Genomic DNA, 20,735 nt, shown 5'->3' with positions numbered 1-20,735 from the left:
CAAGGAAAGGGACTGCTCAGCCACTACTCCTTGACCTGTTAAACTGCAGCATTGATAGGCTCCAAAATGAGCTCTGTCCCATCCAGTCTTCTCAAAGGTGGAAGGAATGACTGTGCCCCAGGTTGGGGCCTCAAGGATGTCAGGGATAAAATCTAAGTGATGTGGGGGATTCCATAAGGAATCAAAACCTAATACGTATACACACTATAAATATTATTGCTAACATGTCAAAGTGCACGCAAAGTAAACACTTGTATAGCTATGGATAGGCCACCGATTTTTACTGCAATTGGGTTGGCGTAACAGCACTAATCAATACAACCGACACATTGCTGGCCATTTCTAATATTTTTTTATTAAAGCAAATTAAATCTGGTATATTAGAAATAGTTCAAATATTGAAGTCTAGTCACTTAACCCATGGGGGAAGTTAATACAAATGTTCCATGTATTAGTTGATGATTAGGACCCTTAAGCTCTATTTTAGTTGTTGGTAATCAAAAGCTTCTCTCCAACATGGCAGCACATAGCGTGCCACAAAGGAAACTCAAATTCTGGCCTGTCCCCAAGACTTCTGCACTCTGATCTGATGGTCATACTAGACACACCAAGCAGGACCTGGAGAATCTCCAAGGAGAAATAGCATTCTGGCTGAGAATTAAAGTAATTCTCTACAATTAAATTTGATGTGAGAAATGAACGGCTACTTATTTCTTCCCACAGATGAAGCTAGCCAAAACATGTTAATGATCTCAATCTCTGTATCTGTTACAAAAGACCAATGGTGAAAACACTTATTTGTGCCCTGTCATCAGGAACAAGCACATGAAATCAGATCTCAAAATTAGGTCGGCTGTCTGAAACCAAACTTTGAATGACTGAAACCATCAGAGCATAAACCGCATTAACATTGAACAGGGTCTCAGAAGAAGCTATTTGAGTCTATTTTAAGTCATTACATGTTGCAAAATTTTCATTGTGAGTAATTTTTACCTCCACACCAGCTGAAGCATCAAATACAGCCACTGCCCCGTCCAGCACTCTCAGGGAACGTTCAACTTCCACTGTAAAGTCCACATGACCTAAATGATTTACATTACGCAATGTCATAATTCGACCAGGTAAAAAGTAATAAGTTAGATATAAAGTTTTTCACCATGTTAGAATGGCAACATTTCTTTAAGTTTATAAAAATGCTCACATCCAGTGTTATGGGCTTTCATATACTCATTACAGAATCATAGAAACTTAGGGCTGCAAAGGACCTTGAGAGTCCAGCCCCCGTGCTGAGGTAGGACAAGTATTCCTAGGCCACCCCAGACTGGTGTTTTACTAAACTGTTCTTAAAAACCTCCAGTGATGGGGATTCCATGACCTCCCATGGTAACCTATTTCGGTATTTATCTATTGTTATAGTTATAAAATTTCCCCTAACATCTAATCTAAATCTCCCTTGCTGCAGATTAAGCATATAATTTATTGGCCTACCATCATGGAAAACAATTGATCGCCACCCTCATTATAACAGCCTTTTAAATATTTGAAGAATGTTATCAGGTGCCCCCTCAGTCTTCTTTTCTCAATACTAATCACACCCAGTATTTATTACCTTTCCTCGTAAATCAGGTTTTCTGAACCTTATATCGTTTTTGTAGCTTTCCCCTGCGCTCTCTCCAATTTGTCCACATCTTTTTTTAAATTGTGGCAATCAGAACTGGACACAGTATTCCAGCTAAGGCCTCACCAGTGCCAAGTAGAGCAAGTAAATTACCTCCAGTCTCCAATATGGCATTCCTGTTAATTCGCCCCAGAATATTAGTCTTTTCCGCAACTGTCACATTATTGCCTTATATTTAATTTGTGATCCACCCAGATCCTTTTCAGCAGTTCTACTGCCTTGCAAGTTATTTCCCATTTTGTGTTGTACATTTGAATTTTTCCTTCATAAGTGTAGTACTTCGTACTTATCTTACTTGAATTTCATCTTGCTGATTTATGATCAATTCAGCTTCAGCTTGTCAAGGTTGTTTTGAATTCTAATCCTGTTCTCTAATGTGCTTGCAATCCCTCCCACCTTGGTATGATCCACAAATTTTATGAGAACACTCTCGATTCCATTATCCAAGTCATTAATGAAAATATTGAATAGTACCAGATGCAGGACTAACCCATGCAAGACTCACTAGATAGTCCTCACAGTTTGACAGCAAACCACTGATAACTACTTCGAGTTATGCACCCCTCTTTATAATAATTTCATTTAGACCACATTTTCCTAATTTGCTTATGAGACTCATGTAGGACTGTACCAAAAGCTTACTACAAATCAAGATTTATCACATCTACTGCTTCCCTTTTCCTCCTCACATCCACTAGGCAAGTAACCCTGTTAAATAAGGAAATCAAGTTGATTTGGCAAGATTTGTTCTTGATAAATCCACATTGGCTATTATTTATTACCCCATTATTCTCTAAGTGCTTACAAATTGCTCCAGTATCTTTCCAGGTATCAAAGTTAGGCTGACTGATCTATAATTTCCCAGGTCTTCTTTGTTCCCCATTTTAAATATAGGTATTATGTTGGCCCTTCTCCAGTCCTAAGAGAACTCACCCATCATCTCTGAGTTCTAGGAGATAATTGCTAATAGCCCAAAATTGGTTTAGCCAATTCCTTAAGTATTCTAGAGTGAATTTCATCAGGCTCTGGTGACTTGAATACATCTAACTTATCTAAATATTCGTTAATCTGTTCTTTATAAAACAACACCAACAGTTGGGTCCAGCATCCAACCAACTGAACCCTCTGAGAGTGCACAAAACTTTTAAACCAAGATTCACTTTCTAAGCTACCTGAGCCCATCTATTCCTCCCCGCTACCAACAGGAGAAAGCCTGATAGAACATATTCAAAATACTGTACCTGGTGTGTCAATCAGGTTCATTCTATAGCCCTTCCAATCAAAAGTAACAGCAGCAGACTGAATGGTAATACCACGTTCTCGCTCTTGTACCATGAAATCCGTCACTGTGTCCCCATCATCGACATCTAATCAGTATGAACATATGCACCATTTCAGTTTGGTCACATAACTTTACATTTTGAATTACCTGCCTTGGACCAAAGTAAAGATGATGATTATTTCTCCTAGACCACATCTACTCTGTATACTTCCAAGCCATGAAAATTGCTTGATTCAGGGAATCATAGAACTGGAATGGACCTTAGGAGGTGATCTAGTCCAGTCCCCTGCACTCATGGCAGGACTAAGTATTATCTAGACCATCCTTGACAGGTGTTTGTCTAACCTGCTCTTAAAATCTCCAATGATGGAGATTCCACAATCTCCCTAGCCAATTTACGCCAGTGCTTAACCACCCTGACAGTTAGGAACATCCAACCTAAACCTCCCTTGCTGCAATTTAAGCCCATTGCTTCTTGTCCTATTGTCAGAGGTTAAGAAAAAACTTTTCTCCCTCCTCCTTGTAACAACCTTTTATGTATTTAAAAACTGTTATCATGTTCCCCCTCAGTCTTCTCTTTTCCAGACTAATAGAACAGAATGATAAGGCTGATAACTAAACTCCTCCTCTTTAGAAAACAAATGCTTTAAATAAATAAATAAATCTAATAAAGCCCACCTCCCAACTCATGTCTGAATTCTCAGCTGTGGTAGAACACTGCTGAATGCAGCCAAGGAGTGGTAAACTTATGCCAGCTTTATGTTCATTCCCCTCAGTCCTGTGGATTGATATGGGCTGGTTTATGTTCCCCCAACTCCCATGTAATCTTAAAACAGTCTCAGAGCTACTTTAAATTGTGTTGGCAGATAGCCCCCAACAGTTTCCAGCAGCTGGAGATCATCAGAGCACAGCAGTGCTCCTGCCACACATCTTTTCCACAAAATACTGCCTATGCCAAGGCCAGGCAAGCAGGTTGTATAGAGCCAGCTACTTCAGCTTCTCGCTGCATGGGGAATCCAGGGCCAGGAACTATTATCCAGTTGTATTTATTCAATCTTTCTTGCTTTCATTTGCATTTGCTTCTTTGATATACTAATACAAGAAGCCAAAACACTTTAACAGAGATGTACCTATTTCTTCTCCTAAATATTAATTTACTTTATACTTAGCTTCTCATCCTGAATGCCTGCTAGTTTATAATTAGACTGCTGACCTCACTCATAATACTGTTCTCAAACACCAGCCTAATTGAACACAGGAAAGAGAATTCAGCATCCTCATGGAATACTTGATAAATTCTCAACCAACTCAGGGGGAAAAACCACAGTCAAGTGCTGCCAACAACACTGTTTTTGCTACCGAAGAGTCACTGTGCAAAATTTAAATAGCAAGACAAAACACAAAAACTGTGAACAGAAGGCACTATTACAAAAAGGAATATCACTGGGAGCATTTACTATATGCACCCTGATTACTATTTATTTTAATGTTTTAATATATATATATATTATATATATATATATATATATATTAAAGCTGCTTTTTGGTAAATTCTATTACTGTCAAAGTGGCAGCACTTTTCCCAAACAAGTGCGTCAGAACGTTCAGCTACACCAGAGATCCCAGTTACTGAACATTCATGGATGCTTTATTTTTGTAGAATTAATGGATGGGATTCTGTGATGTTCCAGTTAACAAGTGCAGCACAGAACTCACAACACAGGAGAGTGGGAAGCTAAAGTAAGCCAGGTTTGTGCCCCCTCGATCTTCAGTTTTTCCAAAACTGAGCTATTCCAAGGGCTGGAGATAAGCTGGGCCTGTCTAAGCAGCTTCCTTGGGCTGCCTTAGGGGCAACAGGTGCTGCCCAAAAACTTTGCTATAGTCTACCCTCCATCATGCCCCCCAATGTCCAGGCTTACAAAGAATGCAGCCTCAAAGCTTTCTGATTCAGTTCCTGTGCCAGAAAAATCATTCCCTGGACAGATATTATGCTTTTAGGGACTTTTTATACCACTCTGTCCTTGTTATTTGGCATGCTGGAGCAAAACTGAGGATCTCGCTAGCATTTCCATCTGAGTTTGGCTATAATATTCTGTGAACAATACAAAATACATAAACTGGGGCATCCTGAAATTTGAAGTTAACCAATTAAAAGCTGTTTACGAATTAAAAACTGAAAACCTGTCAAGATTCTTACTGCCCTAGTGTTATACATTGTACTATATAATGAAATATGCATCGTGCTTTCATTGTATTTCAGTATAATATCGAAATGACAGATTATATTCGATAAAACATTCTACAGGACAACCTCTAATTTTATATTAATTTTTGCTAAATTTCTCAAAGCTACTAAAATAAAAAAAGCAGTTCTAACCTCCCAGTGCTCTTGTGTATCCGGAATAGTATAACATTCTCTCTGTGGTTGTAGTTTTCCCTGCATCAATATGAGCCATGATGCCAATGTTACGGATCCTGCATAAAACAAGCAAAGGCATTTAATGTAAATGTTCCTTTATTCAGCAATATTGTGATTTCGATCAATTAAATGACTTCACGATCAACATAGGTAGCTTTTTTCCCATTCACTGCACAAATGATGTAGTTAGTGCATAATCGTAGTATATATAGTCATAACACTTCAATGGTAAAATATGATAGAAATATAGCTCCAGGCTTTCTTCCACATCACCGCTAATCACCCATTTTCAAAACAAGTGAGCACAATACTAAGAAGATTAAAATGAGGGAACATGTTTGCACTTCAGTTTATATTCAGATATCAAGCACTGGAATCAGAACAGACAGCTAGACTTCATGTCACTAGGTTCTCACTGGCAACCACTGCTACCAAGATCAGAACAGATTGACTTCCAATCAGTATATACATTGACCTTCCACTGAGGGTTCAATCCAGAGCCCACTGAAGTCAATGGAAAGACTCCCATTCTAACAACTTGAAACCCCGTCCACAATTGGTTCCTCTTCCTTATATTTATTCCTAGGATATATCCCCGATTCCCCATAAAAAAAAAAAGAACTGCTATCAAGTGCAATTTAGAACATGGGTAAATTGAAGCAGTGATCACTACAGTATTCTGTGGTTCTTTTGAAACACACACCACCATATCTATTGCTTACATAAAGAAAATAGAGAGTACTTACTTAGATATAGGAGGGCTAATGATAGAACGCAAAGATTTGACATCTCCTATTGCAGAAAAGAAAAAAAAAGCAATGGTCAAAACTTAAATTCATAGTCTATGAATGAAACCTCAGATCTCACCACTGCTGAGTAGAGCAAGACAATTATCTATTTTGTCTTACATATGACACCCATTAATGCATCCCACAACGTATTTCTTTTTTCGCAGCTACATCATGCTGTTGGCTTATATTCCGTCTGAGATCCGCTATAATCCACAGATCCTTTGCAGCAATACTACTGCCTAGCCAGTTATTCCCCATTTTGTAGCTGTAAATTTGATTTTTCCTTCCTAAGAGTAGTACCTTGCACTTGTCTTTGCTGAATTTCATCCTGCTGATTTCAGACCAATACTCCAATTTGTCAAGGTCATTTTAAATTCTAATCCTCGACGCCAAAATGCTTCTAACCCCTCCCAGCTTGGTGTCACCTACAAATTTTATAAGCATACTCTCTACTCCATTCCCAAGTCCCCAGTGAAAATACTGAATAGTATTGGACCCCACTAGATATGTCCTCCCCATTTAACAGCAAATTTAAATTAATTTTTTTGTTTTCACAGAAATTTTCCGACCAGTCCCCTTTTAACAAAGATTCAATAATGAAACTGTCCATCAGGGAGTTCAACACATCTCTTTCTGAGCAGGAATCCCTCTCTCTCTTCACATGCTACATGCTCAAGGCAAATTTTGATGTTACTAGCCATTCTATCTTTACTGAGCACTTCAAGCCAAAAGGCCAGGTCTCAAGAACACTTAGCTCATGGTCTGATTCTTTTTCATTTTTGCTAAAGGATTTAGATTTTCCTCTTATGCCCTCTACTATGCAATGCCTCACTGCTCTGTCCTTAAGCCTCTTCTCTACACTGCTCTTTTCCTGCTTGATATACTAAATGTTATACACAATGGTTATAAAGTCATAAGATTATAAGAAAGTATATTTTAGGATTTTTTTCCCATTTTCTTTCTACTACAGATAAGTGAAAGGCAAATTAAGAAAAATTAAAATATAATTTAAAGTATTACCTGGTGGAAAGCTGTAATTTCTTTGATGACATTCTTGTGATTTTAGTCTTTTTACAACCATTGTTCTTGCCCACTTGCAGTACATACACTTTAAAGAATAAAAATTAAAAAGTAGTTACTTTGTAGAAATACTTTTTGGAAACTATGGTAACTTCTTACACTGCCTTTTCCTAAAATGAATATTAATGATATCTGCAGCAACAGAAGTGTAAATCATTTGATCATACTTTTATGTGAGCTATCCTGAATAATATTTTGGACACTTGCAGGCATCTCAGCATTACTTGCTAGAGTCAAAGACCAAAAACAAATCCATACCCAACGGAATTTGTAAAGCCTAATGAAAGTGCAAATCAAAGTCAAAGCCTATACTGAAATCTATATAAACTGTCAGTATCAACAGTATTTAAACACATACAAGGAGTGAGGCAAAATCGTATACTAGACCTCACTGGAATTACAAGTATAAACCAAAACATTTACAGAAACTGCCACTTTATTGAGGTAAAGATATACACATGAAAACCCATCTACCTATTTCTGAGCTTCCCCACAAACTATAAAATAAAAACTTATTTTGATATTTGAAATAAAATGAATATTAAGCTTCATTCCAGACAGTAAAATATTTATATTTATTCAGATTGGCCTACGTATCCCATTTGCTTAAAAGAAAATATTTAGCAAATGCTCATTGGCAAATAAAAATCTGAGAAAATCTTACCTCATTGCACAAATTTGATGCTTTCAGGACATTCAGTGAAAATTTCCTTGGAACTCTCAACATTATTACACTATTGTCTACAGCTGCACTCTGCCAATATAAGCAAATACTGTGTAAAAAGATCATGATCCAAATTAAATATCTGAACTGTTTGCAATCAAGTCGCAGGGAAAACTCTCACTGGCCTAAATGGGAACTGTATTGGGCTATATTTTATCAAAAATAGAGTAATGCCAACAGATGTTAAAACTGTACATGTATATCTACAAACAATATAAAATATACAGTACAGACCCGTTTACAAACAAATCTGCTTAACGCAGGTAGCACCATGCCTCCCAGCGCCCTATTTAACATGCGAGACACTTTCACATGCGGTACAAGAAATTGCTATGTAGCACTACAGATTTGCTCACTAACTGATTGACATAGAAATTGACAGGAAGTGCGGAGCGGAAATGTGTTGTACGTCTTTACCGATACTGGTAAAGACATATCACGCACACTTAGTCATTGTCACACTAGAGATATATAATATATAGTAGTTATATAGTAATATACACACTATATTAGAAAATTTTAACCGTAGGCCTAATATAATTCCTAAACTGTAGAAGAAAAGCTAGCTGCAATAGATTGAGTCAATAGCAGAGAAACCCAGGCCAAAGTTTCAAAAGATATTGGGACTGCCAAATCTCCTCTCAGAGGATGGCTAAAAAACTAATCTAAACTGAATGGCTTTGTACAAAATATCAATTCTGCCATGGGGCTTAAGCGAAAACGTGTGCGCTATTCAGCAAAACCCACAATAGACAACGCCATGTGCATGTGGTTTGCTCAGGAAAAGCTGAAAGGAATGCTGCTATGTGGGCTAATTCTTCAAGCCCAAGTGACAAAATTTGGAAATTTAAGGGGGGACGAATCATTCCAAGCCAGTAAGGGTTTATAAGTCATTTTAAAAAGCATCATGTCATAGCACAGGTATCGATTTCTGGAGAAAGCTGATCAGCTGATGAATCGGCTGCAAACGCACTTCCTGCCACGTTGAAATCTATTTTACAAAATGAAGACTACCACGAAGAGCAACTTTATAATTGTGATGAAACAGCTTTTTTTTTTTTTTTTTACAAAACTGCTACCTGATAAGACTTTAGCCTTTAATTACAAGGCACAGAAAACAGCTGGATTTAAAAAGATAAAAGATCATGGGACTCTTCTTTTTTGTAGTAATAAGACAGGCAGCCTTAAGCTTGCTCCCCTTCTCATTGGCCGCTTTCATAACCCTTGCTGCTTTAATCACCTCAATAGAACCAAAGTGCAAAAATAGCAAAAATGCTCAGATGACGAGACATATTTTCAATGACTGGTTCCACAACAGCTTTGTTCCAGCTGTTCGTAAGCCCCTGCGGTTGAAGAAACTCGAAGCTAAAGCACTTTTGCTACTTGACAATCCTCCAGCCGAATCACTGGTACTGAGTGATGGAAAAATTCGAGTGTTATACCTACCATTCAACACAACATCAAAAATTCAACCTTTAGACCAGGGCATTATTCAGAATTTTAAAAACAATTATCAATGGGAGCTGATTTTGGCGATCGTGTCATGCACGTCTTCAGGCATTTCCAAATTCCCGAAACAGTTAAACATGAAGGAAATTATTTATTTAGTTAAAAAAAAGCTTGGGACGGAGTAAAACAAAAGTCCATTGAAAACTGCTGGATGAAGGCTCGCGGCGATGCCATTTCTGTCAAAGATGGCTCAGACTCGGAAAACTCCAGCAGTGGCACGGATTCAGAGCCAGATTTTGAAGGATTTTCGGAAGAAGACGTCCTACAAACACGCACGCAGACAAAAGAGGATAAAGGTAAACTTCTCTTTCAAATGATACAAGATTTTAGTTTGGATATGTCACCAGAAATCATTGCCGAGTGGCTGGAGATGGATGAAGATTGCCCGACTTCAGAATTTCTGTCCGAGGAAGAAATATTAACAGGTTGCGAGGCTACGTCGGACCGCGAAAGTGATGGTGAGGATGTCATTGAAAAGATCAAAATTTCGCCCACAGAAGCCCTTAGTGCTGTAGAAACCGTTGTAAGATTTATGGAGGAGCAAAATGCGGAAAATATCATTCATCTGCGGCGAATGACAGACTTCATAAGAAAAAAAAATGCAAGCCAGAAAGAGCAGAAAATAACATTTTTTTCTTAGTGAATCATAGACACTTTTTTCAACATGGCCCTCTTAACCCACAGTTCGTTAACACATGGTTGTGACAGCTTGACTCCTGACATCTGCATGTAAACGGGTCTGTACTGTATTTCTAAGACAAAAAATATGCCAGTACTTACTTTGTAACCATAAACTACTCAGTTTAAAAGCATGGGCCATATTCAGGCCCAAATAGTCGCTGAAACTCCTGGACCTCAGGGCTAAGTTCCAGAAGCTGTACAGTATGCCTCGAATTCCGAGGAGGAAATTTGGTTTGGTAGCAACAGCGTAATACCAGTTCAAGTTTTCAACAGCATCAAATCCATTATATAGCAATCAGACTCAAGGGAATACTCAGTGACTCAAGATCCCAGAAGACAAGCTCTTGAACGTCAGTCAGCAAGGAAACAATTCTAAAAAAGAGCAGGGCCCAAAAAACACAGGCTCTTGCTGATCTTAAGCTGTATTTGGGAGCTCAGCCAGAGAAATGAAAATAAGTCATGTCTCATGACCTGCATTATCTCCTTCACATGGCAACTAGAGATTGGTTAGAGCCAAGGAAGGAAGAATCCTCCCCAGCAAAACTCCAACTGCCCATGCTCAATCCTGCAGTTTGCCAGGGAGAGGTGGGGCAGAAAGAATGGAAAATATTAACTTCTCTCTTCCTCTAGGTTGGACATATTGGTATACAAATTTTAGCTCTCTCTCTTGGGCTCCAATTATCATTAAGCTATTAGGTCTATAAGACCTCCCAGGACTAATATCTACAGTATTCCTGGGATTATGCATTGTGCAAAGTGTCAGGTTTTTTTTTTTATCTTGTCCAAATGCTTAACGTGCTGTGGCCACACACACGCTAGATAGACTTTTTGATCATCACACTGTATTTTTGTTTCTGGTCTGTAGAGCTATTAAAATTTAAAAAAATTAAAGTGAGCTTAAGTTTTGTGAAGAAAATAATATATTTGCTTTATAGTTTGTGGCTAGGAAGGAAAAGGCCTCAAATAACAAATAAAATAAGGCTGTAAGAATAAGTAGTATTACTTATTATTTGCAGTGTGGGAAGGATGCCTGGTTCAAAAAGTAACTAATAAAATAAAGAGCTACAGTAACAAGAGAAAGAAAAACGGTCTTAAAAGAAACTAGCACAAACCTTCCCCTGTTCCGCTGGTAAGCAAGGATGGGGGAGGAGATAAGAAAGGAAGGCAGGGGTCCCAGGCTCCGCTGCCCGGCAACACTCGCCGGCCGCAGCCAGGACACCAGCTCCCAGAGCCGCCGCCGCCGCCGCCTCCTCACTCACTCCCTCCGGCCCGGCCCGGCCCGGCCCGGCCCACGAAGGGTGCGGAGAAGGAGGCCTCGCCCTCGGTGCCCGGTGACCCTGAGCAGAGACGGGTGACGACCTCCAGGAAAGATCTGACCCGTCACCCTGCGCCCCCGATCCGCAGCAGGTTCCTTCCGCTTCCGCTCCGCTTCCGCTTCCGCCCTGCTCGGCCGCGCCGGCGCCGCCTCCCGAACCCAGGGAAAGCCTGCAATGAAAAAACGTCTTCCCAGACCGCACCGCGGCGCGGTGTCCTTTCTCTCCCTCCCGGCCAGCCCCTCCGACTCTCCCAGGGTTCCGGACCCCGCAGGGAGGTCCCAGCAGGCCCTGCTGGCGATTCAGCTGCCGGGTTATGATTCAGGCTTTTTTCGACGCCCCGAGGCTGGTGGAAGGGAAGGGCCCCGGCCAAACGCGGCGTGTACCGCTTGCTACAGGCGGAACGAAAGTGCCAGTGCCGGAAGCGGTTCTACCCGGCGGTGTTTCCCGGACGCACCAATCCTTTCCTTGTAGTCGTGCGGCGGCTAGACGGGATCGCCGGCGGCTGAAGCTTGAGCGCGAGCTACTAACCGCCGCACGCAGCCCCACGAGCTAGGCCGCCATGGTGAGAGGAGGGGGCGCTGGGAGGGGTCTGTGCCTGGAGCGGGCCTTGGCCCAGGCGAAGCCGGAGCCCCTTTGTCCTCAGCGGCTGCAGAGTCCCGGCCTGACCCGAGAGCAGCGGGGCCCTGCGCCCTCTTTGGAGCGTCATGTTCCGGGGGCCTCTTCCTCGGAGACAGGCTGGCCTGGCTCCGGCGAGTCACGAAGCAGCCCCCGTCCCAGGCCCTCCGGGGCAGAGAGCGGCTCACCGAGGGGGGAGCGGGTGGCTCGCGGCGGGAGGAGCCCGTGACAGTGCGGCATAGACCGGGCAGTGCGCCCCCCACCCCGGGCTCCGGAGGGTTTAAAATACGCGTCTCTGTGACCAGAGCAGGCCCGCCGGGCCACGGTGAATGAGACGGCTAAAGCTGCGGGTTAGCGGCCAGGAGAGTAGCAGGCTGCTGCCGGGCCTGGGCTTCCCGGTGCCCCCCTGGAGACTCTCCCCATTGCTGCCCTGCCCCAGCGGACACCCGTCTGGACGCGCTCCCCTCCCCCGCGGTGGTGCGCCCCACAGTTCACAAAACTGCCCTGGGGCAAGTGGCCTCAATCTCCAGCCCCCGCTGCGGCACTTCCGCTGGTGCCTCCCTGTGCATATAGACAAAGCATCAGCCTGACAGCTCGGTACTGTGCTATCCCCCCTGCCCCCCAGCTCAGTCTCGGTGAAGGGGAGCTCAGCCAGACACGCATCGCATTGATCACACTCCTAGAAACGAAACCCAGGAAACTAATCCAGCTCTTGCTCCTCCAAGCTAGGATGGAAGAAGAGAATATTTTATATCTGTTTTGTAACAAGCAGGAGATGGTCTGATCATGTGATGTTGGCCACCCAGTTAACTGTGTAGATATTTATACACTGGGCATTTAGAGGACTTACTATCTTGTAAATCTAAACTGTAACTTCAGTGTTTACCACTTTCACACAAGCCACCATTGCATTCCTGTGTGGTTAAACGAGAGCTCTAGAAAAGGGCTGTTAGAGGACTACAATATAATAGGTCTGCGTTAATTTGGGCAGGCTCCCAGGACGCTGTATAGGGATACAGGACTTCTCTTTTGAGTTATCCTGAAGTTGGGAGCATGAACCATGGGAGCAGATACAGCTCATTAACTGTAAACAGGATATTAGGGGTTGACACATTTATCTCTGTCATCAATTATTTTTATATATATATATATATATATACATACACATGGCCTCCACTACCATAATATGAGTGCCTCATAACCTTAAATGTGTTTATGCTCACAGCACCCATATGAGGTAGGGAAAGATTATAATACCCACTTTTCATAATGGGAACTAAGGCAGAGAGAGAGACTGATCACCCAGGAAGTGTGTGGTCAAGTAAACCTGCTTTATCTCTCTGGAAGAGGCAGTCCTGCAGAGAAACTCTGGGAATAGCCAAGCTTCAGACTGAGGATTAGCTCTGTTTTTATTTGAGTTAACGCTAAGCTGACCTCAGGAACGAGGTACGTGTGGACTCTAGACCCAGTGTGTGCATCCTGTCCTGAACAGTGCAGGAACCCCACCTGTTTAGTATCACAAATCTGAAAGACTAAAGTAATTTTTGCTTGTACATTGACTGTTGTAACAGCATAGTATTGTTATCAGTCCATTATTAATTGACCATGTCATGTGTGATGCGTCCAACAGTTTTGGAACCAGTTATCTCCAAGAAGTATTCCACTATGCAGATAAGAGGAGATTAAGTATATTGTGCAAAAAGCTTCTTGCCACACTTTACTAACTTCTAAACAAAATATCTCCTTGCCTGTATAGCCACAGAACGATTACATAGAGTTACACCGCAAGCGATATGGTTATCGCTTGGATTACCATGAGAAGAAGAGGAAGAAGGAGGGCCGTGAGGCTCATGAACGGTCAAAGAAGGCAAAGAAATTGATTGGGTTGAAGGCCAAACTCTACCATAAGCAGCGCCATGCTGAGAAGATACAAATGAAAAAGACGTGCGTATCCATTTTTTTTCCTTGACACTGTTACGCTCTCATGGTAGTTTAAGGTTGTGACTAGACGTTGATATAGTTATGAATTATTAAACTGCATAGAGGCCTGTTTGAATTGTGCATTAAAACTTGAAAAATGCATCTGACTTGCAGGAACAAATTGTTTTGTGCCATAATTTAAATTCTCCCTCTTGCTCTCCCGTATCAAAACTGTTCCTACCATTAGATGTTAGTGCTGGATGCTAAGTCTACTGCTATCAGTGATGAACATTAAACACTAGAACTGCTTCTAGATCTAAAACTGATCGGGGCGGGGGCTTAATGGAACAATACAAGGTAATGCGTTTAAAGGGCTTTCCATGACTTTTGTATTCATTCAGATGTTTCTCTGTTGCCCTTCTTGTAAACTGTTAACAGAAAAAGCACAGCGGTTTATACCATATTATTTGGATCTTAAGATAAATTACCATACTAATCTTAACACTGTCAAGTTAAAATCACACTTCTGTTTGAAACTTTTACCCTATATTGTTGCAGATAACACCCACAATTTATTATAACTGAATTAATTAGAAGAAAAGTATTTTGATTTATTTAGCTTGTGCACTTGACAACATTTTGTTCATAGATAGTTTTGGTCATTTGCTGCTGTTGGAAATAAGTTACCTTTAAAGAGAGCCTCTGAGCATACATAAGGCTTAAGATGACAGGTAAATGTGATAGTGGCTCATGTTGTCAAGCTTTTACATTCGATTTTTTTTTTTGTACACCCTGAGGATGTTTTTCTGAATACTTGTTGTTTTTCCTTTTAGCATTAAGATGCACGAAAAGAGAAACACCAAGCAAAAGAATGATGAGAGAACCCCAGAAGGAGCTGTACCAGCATACCTGTTGGATAGAGAGGGCCAGTCCCGGGCTAAAGTTCTCTCCAACATGATCAAACAGAAACGAAAAGAAAAAGCTGTAAGTAACAATAGAAAAATTCAGATAATTGCTATTACTAGGGTTTATTTAATGGCCATTCACAGTATTCATGCTGACTTCGCTTGCAATCTGGAGGCAGAGTCTGAATAGTTCTGCAGGTTTGATTAGCACCTTGTTAAGCACTTTTTTTTTTCAGTAAATATAAACTTAGTATATTGGTACCTGCAAAAACTCACAATGGCAGAGCTATTGAGTCAGAAAAATAGCTAACAAGCCTATACAGTAACTTAACTTTCATGACATTTAGCAACAGTGTTAAATCACCATTGACTTCAATAGAATGAGGAGGAAGAACAATCAGTAATGTTTCTTGCATTTAAAAAATGTATCATCTAATAGATATAAAGAATTCAGATGTTTGAGACAATGTGTTCCCTATGCTAATTGTCCCAGTTTGTCAGAATGATGGTCAGTGGCTCTTTTTATACGTCTTTATTACAATAATATTTTGAGTTGCTACACCATAAATCATATAAAAGAAGAACTATAATTTCTCTTTAGTAAAACTGTAGTTTTTATTCTTTGATACCTCTTCCCTTCCATTCACCAACACTTTTAATAATGCTACTGGCCCTTCTTTGTAGGGGAAATGGGAAGTTCCTGTGCCAAAAGTCCGTGCACAAGGAGAAACAGAAGTTTTAAAGGTGATCCGTACGGGAAAGAGGAAGAAGAAGGCCTGGAAGAGGATGGTTACCAAAGTCTGCTTTGTTGGGGATGGCTTTACTCGAAAACCTCCTAAATATGAACGATTTATTCGACCAATGGTAAGTTACTTTTATACAAATATGGTTTAACCTATATTTATAGCATTGAGTCAGTATATAGTATTTGTCAACAGTGACTCTCCCCAGTGAAAAGAAAAGGAGGACTTGTGGCACCTTAGAGACTAACAAATTTCCAGTGAGGAAATATACTTTGGTGATAATTTAAGGTTAAGATTTTATTATTTTTAGTAAAAGTCATGGACAGATTGCTGGCACGAAACAAGAATTTACGGAAGCCTGATCCCTGCTGCCAGGGCTGAGAGGGGGGGGGGGTGTGGCTGACAGCTAGAGCCCCTATGCTTGGGGCTCACCCTGTGGCACAGGGCTAACAGCCTGAGCCCCGCCACCCAAGCTGAAGCCCTGAAGTCATGGAGGTCACAGATTCTGTGATGGTCTCATACCTTTAGTGGTAATCCAGAGTTAAAGTTGAAACTGTTGTAAATCAGCCACATTTCTAATAGTTTCCTTGTAGAAGCCTAAATCGTAGAAATATAGGGCTAGAAGGGACCTTGAGAGGTATTCTAGTCCAGACTCCTGCACTGAGGCACAACCAAGTAAACTTAGATCATCCCTGACATGAGGATGTATGAGGAGACCCTTAAGTTCTTTCAGGGAGGCAGTGGCTCAGTGGATAGGGCACTGGTTTGACACACAGACCACTTGGATTCTATTGCCAAGTCTACCACTGGTCTGCTGGATGACCTTGGGCAAGTCATTTCATCCCTAAGTTTCCCCATCTGTAAATATGTCAATGTTGTTTACCTCCTCTGGAAAGTGTGTTGTGCTTTGTAAGATTCTGATATTTATAATTTCACAATAGGTGGGACAGGGAAGGAATGGCTGCAGTTTTAGGTTTTACAGGGGATGCTTAGAAATTAAGAACTTGAGCCTAAAAATAAGAATGTGAAATACTTTACTATTAGCTCCTGATTTCTTCAGCATGCAGAAACCATCTGCAACAGCAAGTATTCTTCTTTCCATACTAATTTTAAAGTGATGCATACTGAAAATGTACAAATCTGAGTAGTCTATAGAGAATCTTATCTGATTATTTATCAGGGTTGAACAAATCTGACATCTTACAACTGACAGGTGACTTTTTAAAAAATACCAAAAATCACTTCAATTATTTCTCGCTGTAATTCCTAAAAATACAGGAAATTATGGAAACAATAATTTAGTTAGTTGGAGGTCAACTTTTTTTTACTAATGGTTTTTTAATTTTATATTTATATAACAGGGCTTACGTTTCAAGAAGGCTCATGTAACACATCCTGAACTTAAAGCTACTTTTTGTCTACCGATACTTGGTGTAAAAAAGAATCCCTCTTCCCCTCTGTACACAACATTGGGTGTAATTACCAAAGGTACTGTCATTGAGGTGAATGTGAGTGAGCTTGGCCTTGTGACACAAGGGGGCAAAGTTATCTGGGGTAAGTATCCAACAAAAAGTTATCCGCTGTATTCCATAACTAGTCTACAATTTTAACAAAGAATAAAGAGATTTGAATCTGTTATATTATAAGCATGTTAGTCTTAAGCTTTCAGTTCACCTTGTAAATGTCAAATTATTTAAGGGTCCAAAAACAATACAATACCCAAAATACTTGAATATAGCTGTTTTGGGATCTAAAGTTCTTCATTATAAAATCTGAGCTCTGGAGGGTGCTTTCATGCGTAAGCTGAAAAATGTTGCTAAATTGAAGTCTATTTTTCTTTAAGAATGATTTATCAAAATGCAGTTCTCATATTGCAATTAGTGTTTTGGAATGGGAGTCCATTAGATTACACAGGGTGGGATTGGTAGGGGGACTTTTAAAGGTGAATAAATTAATAGGTAGCAGGTATAAAACAAACACAAGGAAGTATTTCTTCACACAACACGCAGTCAACCTGCGGAACTCTTTGCCAGAACATATTGTGAAGGCTAAGACACTATAACAGGGTTCAAAAAATAAATAGATAAATTCATGGAGGATAGGTCCATCAATGGCTATTAGCCAGGATGGGCAGCAGTGGTGTCCCTAGCTGTTTGCCAGAAGCTGGGAAGAGGCTACAAGGGATGGATCACTTGATGATTACAGGTTCTATTCATTACCTCTGAAGCATCTAGTATTGGCTGCGGTAAGAAGACAGGATACGGGGCTAGATGGACATTTGGTCAGACCAAGTATGGCTGTTATTACATTTAATTGTCTTTCAGGGTTAAGTTTTTATTTTCTGTAGTACCAGAAGCTGTTGGGGAAAATGCTTTATTCCAAGTTCTTTTCTCTTTTTTTCTTTTAGGGAAATATGCACAGGTAACCAACAATCCAGAAAATGATGGCTGCATTAATGCAGTCCTGCTTGTTTGATGGGGGCTTTACTAAATATTGCACATGGACTCTTGCAAAATTGAGGCGAGTAAATCAAGAAGCTTGCGAGCAATTTAAGACTTTTAGCTTCCCAAAAACCAAGCGTCAAACTTGAACCTAAGAGAGGAAGATCAAAGAACTTAAACAATCAAGTTCCTGAAAATTTTACAAATATTAAAGCCCAATGGTATATAAACTGTTTGTTCCATTGAATGTTACCAGAATAAAGTCAATGAGCTTTCCAATTTTGTTTTTGTTGGGACAAAGTTATATTTTTCTAAACTTTTTACTGTAACTAATTGAAAATGATGGTTGCTCTCCTTCTGCAATTTGTGATGCAGGAATCACTTTAGAATTGCTAAATCTGAACAAAATTCAACTGAGGTTCTTGACAATGGGAAACAAGAGGGCAGAGTCATGCATACAAACTGCCCATCAGCACCTAAGTTAAGTTGGGGTCCTAAAGGTGGATGGAAAACAAGAGGAAACCCCAGATACAGAGAAGAAAGATCAAGTTGATGATGATGCAGTAAGGGCCAAGCAGCTGCAGCAAAGAGTGTTGATTGTCAGAAACTGCACAGCACACAGGGCATGGTCTGCCATATCTCCAGCTGACTTATTAGTGGGAAAACTCCATAAAGAGGGAAGATATGTACCTCAAACTCCACATGTTCACCTGTGAACTAATGGAGAGAACCTAGAGGAAGCAGTGCAGCTGGGAGAAGCGAAGGAGAGGGGTCTAACTACATAGTGATATGAGCACAAGTAACAGTACCAACATTTTAGTACTTGCCACTAAGTATCCTGCTGGGGTTAGAAGGAGGAAAGGCTCTGACTTGCAGGCATTAGTATCTAAGAAGCTTTGAACAGTGTTTTTTTTGTTTATCACTCAGACTTTTGATGCAAGGATCGCCAGAGGCGTGTCAATCTTTTTCCTATGCATGAACCTACTGTCTTCATCATCCCCTCCCCCCTTCAAATCTCAGCTGAATCAGAGGAGGAAGTAGGGCCTGAGAGCATGGTTCTGTGCTTCCAGGCAAGGAGATAGTGAATACTAAGGAGTCTGTATTCATAGATTTCTTTGCTGCCTTGTTTCCTGATAGATGGCAGTATCTACTAGGTGTATATACCATCTACTGAATTATCTCAGAAGTGAAGGAAAATATTAGACAATACCTACAATTAAATCAATGACTTTTTTAAAGTACTAATGTAAATTCTTTAGTGACTGTGTAAATTCAGGGGTTATTCTAAATTCAAAGTAGTTTGAATGCCATTTGGTTATACTCTAAATATTAATTCAGAAAGCAATCAAGCCTTCAAAATAAGAATTTTTCCTTCTGCTGTAGTATTGGTCAGAGATCGTGAACATACCAACAAGCTGTAGGAAAACTACTACCTCAATTAGTAGTAGTTGAAAGTTATGCAGTGAATTTTTAAAAATAACTTTCCCTACCTTTTTTGTACTTGTTGAAATATGCTTTAACAATTGGAAACAGAACTCTTTCAATAAGTGACAAAGACTTGAGTTATTCATAGTACATGGCTTGATTTTTAAGAGGTACATAATTTTAGTCTAAGTACAGTGGGACTTACAAAAACATCCAATCAAGCTTCATTTGTTAGAGGACGCTGCTAGTGTGAAGCTAAATTAGACCCTTAACTTTATTTTGAATTTTGGAAAAAGATACTCATTTCAGAAATGCTTGTTGATGCAGTTACTACTGGTTACAAGTGTAACGATGGTAGTAGACTAGACCTGTGGTCCCCCAAACTTTTCATGCCCTCCTGAGCCGAGGCCAGGAGCAGGAGGGTGCTCCCATCCTGCCCCTTGTGGGGGCTGGTCCTGGCCTCAGCTACACCCCCATAGGGGGATGTGTCCCACAGTTTGGGGACCTTTGGACTAGACAAATACTGATTCCTGGTTCCTCTCATACCTGAGGTGTGATCTTGTCAAAGATCTCGTTCCCCCTCCCAAATATATATCTTCAGTGGTTCCCTCTATTACAATCTCCCAGATTGTACACTTTGTTGGATTGGATGACCCACTATATCAGAAGTTAGAAAAAACAAACGGATCCTTTAAAGCGGTGCATGAAACCACCTCCAATAAATATCCAATCAAAGATGTTAAAGGTCAGGCAGCTCAAAAGCTAACTTGTCTTTAGCTTCTCCATCTATACCTGCTTCAAGCCCTCAGCAATTATACATATCAACTATCTTACTCTGATGATTTAAAAAGCCAGAGGTAGTCCTAAACAAGGAAATAATTTGCAATTACAAGTTATTGCAATTGCAAGTTATTTTGTACATGTAGAAAGTATATCACTACCAGTACCTTACGCTGCATCATCACATTTGTAGCTCCATAACGGTATAGTTGTAAAGGTAAAATTTTTGTAATAGAAGGCAACGTACAAAATAGAATATAAATTAAGGCCCCAAACCTGCAAACATTTGCACACATACTTCAGTCTGTAATCCCACTCTTAAACAGGCTTTGTATTAAACACACTGTTGCAAGCTCATGCCATATTTTATTTCTTAAAGCCCCAACCCTCTTGTGTCAGGTGATTACATAAGAATCGGCTTTCATT

The 20,735-nt window shown here is 40.4% G+C and overlaps 2 protein-coding genes across 6 annotated transcripts in view; one reads left to right on the top strand and one right to left on the bottom strand.

The window, feature by feature from the left end:
* The window catches only part of GFM2 (GTP dependent ribosome recycling factor mitochondrial 2), a 52,874-nt gene extending 41,217 nt beyond the window's left edge, over positions 1 to 11,657 (bottom strand). For 3 of the 5 annotated variants that reach the window (XR_006281739.1, XR_006281738.1, XM_043515329.1), the window contains exons 1-7: positions 11,366 to 11,626; positions 7,915 to 8,004; positions 7,191 to 7,278; positions 6,126 to 6,171; positions 5,338 to 5,435; positions 2,920 to 3,045; positions 994 to 1,082 (exon numbers count right to left, since the gene is read on the bottom strand). Coding sequence is in view for 3 of the 5 variants with exons in the window: in XM_043515329.1 (XP_043371264.1) it covers positions 994 to 1,082; positions 2,920 to 3,045; positions 5,338 to 5,435; positions 6,126 to 6,171; positions 7,191 to 7,278; positions 7,915 to 7,977 (510 nt within the window). In the remaining 2 variants the exon portion in view is untranslated. Of the gene's footprint in view, positions 1 to 993; positions 1,083 to 2,919; positions 3,046 to 5,337; positions 5,436 to 6,125; positions 6,172 to 7,190; positions 7,279 to 7,914; positions 8,005 to 11,276 lie in introns of all 5 variants that reach the window. The other 2 variants (XM_043515332.1, XM_038403612.2) reach the window with 2 other exon arrangements.
* Positions 11,658 to 11,878: 221 nt separating this feature from the next.
* On the top strand, positions 11,879 to 18,386 carry NSA2 (NSA2 ribosome biogenesis factor). Its single transcript, XM_038403627.2, has 6 exons — positions 11,879 to 12,042; positions 13,852 to 14,039; positions 14,849 to 14,999; positions 15,605 to 15,784; positions 17,025 to 17,217; positions 18,071 to 18,386. The coding sequence occupies exons 1-6, from the start codon at positions 12,040 to 12,042 to the stop codon at positions 18,136 to 18,138; spliced, it is 783 nt and encodes a 260-aa protein (XP_038259555.1). The 5' UTR covers positions 11,879 to 12,039; the 3' UTR covers positions 18,139 to 18,386.
* Positions 18,387 to 20,735: the final 2,349 nt, after the last annotated feature.

This window comes from Dermochelys coriacea, chromosome 5 (assembly GCF_009764565.3).
Source record: "Dermochelys coriacea isolate rDerCor1 chromosome 5, rDerCor1.pri.v4, whole genome shotgun sequence".
Classification (NCBI taxonomy): Eukaryota; Metazoa; Chordata; order Testudines; family Dermochelyidae; genus Dermochelys; species Dermochelys coriacea.
This window is presented reverse-complemented; position numbering and strand designations above follow the sequence as displayed.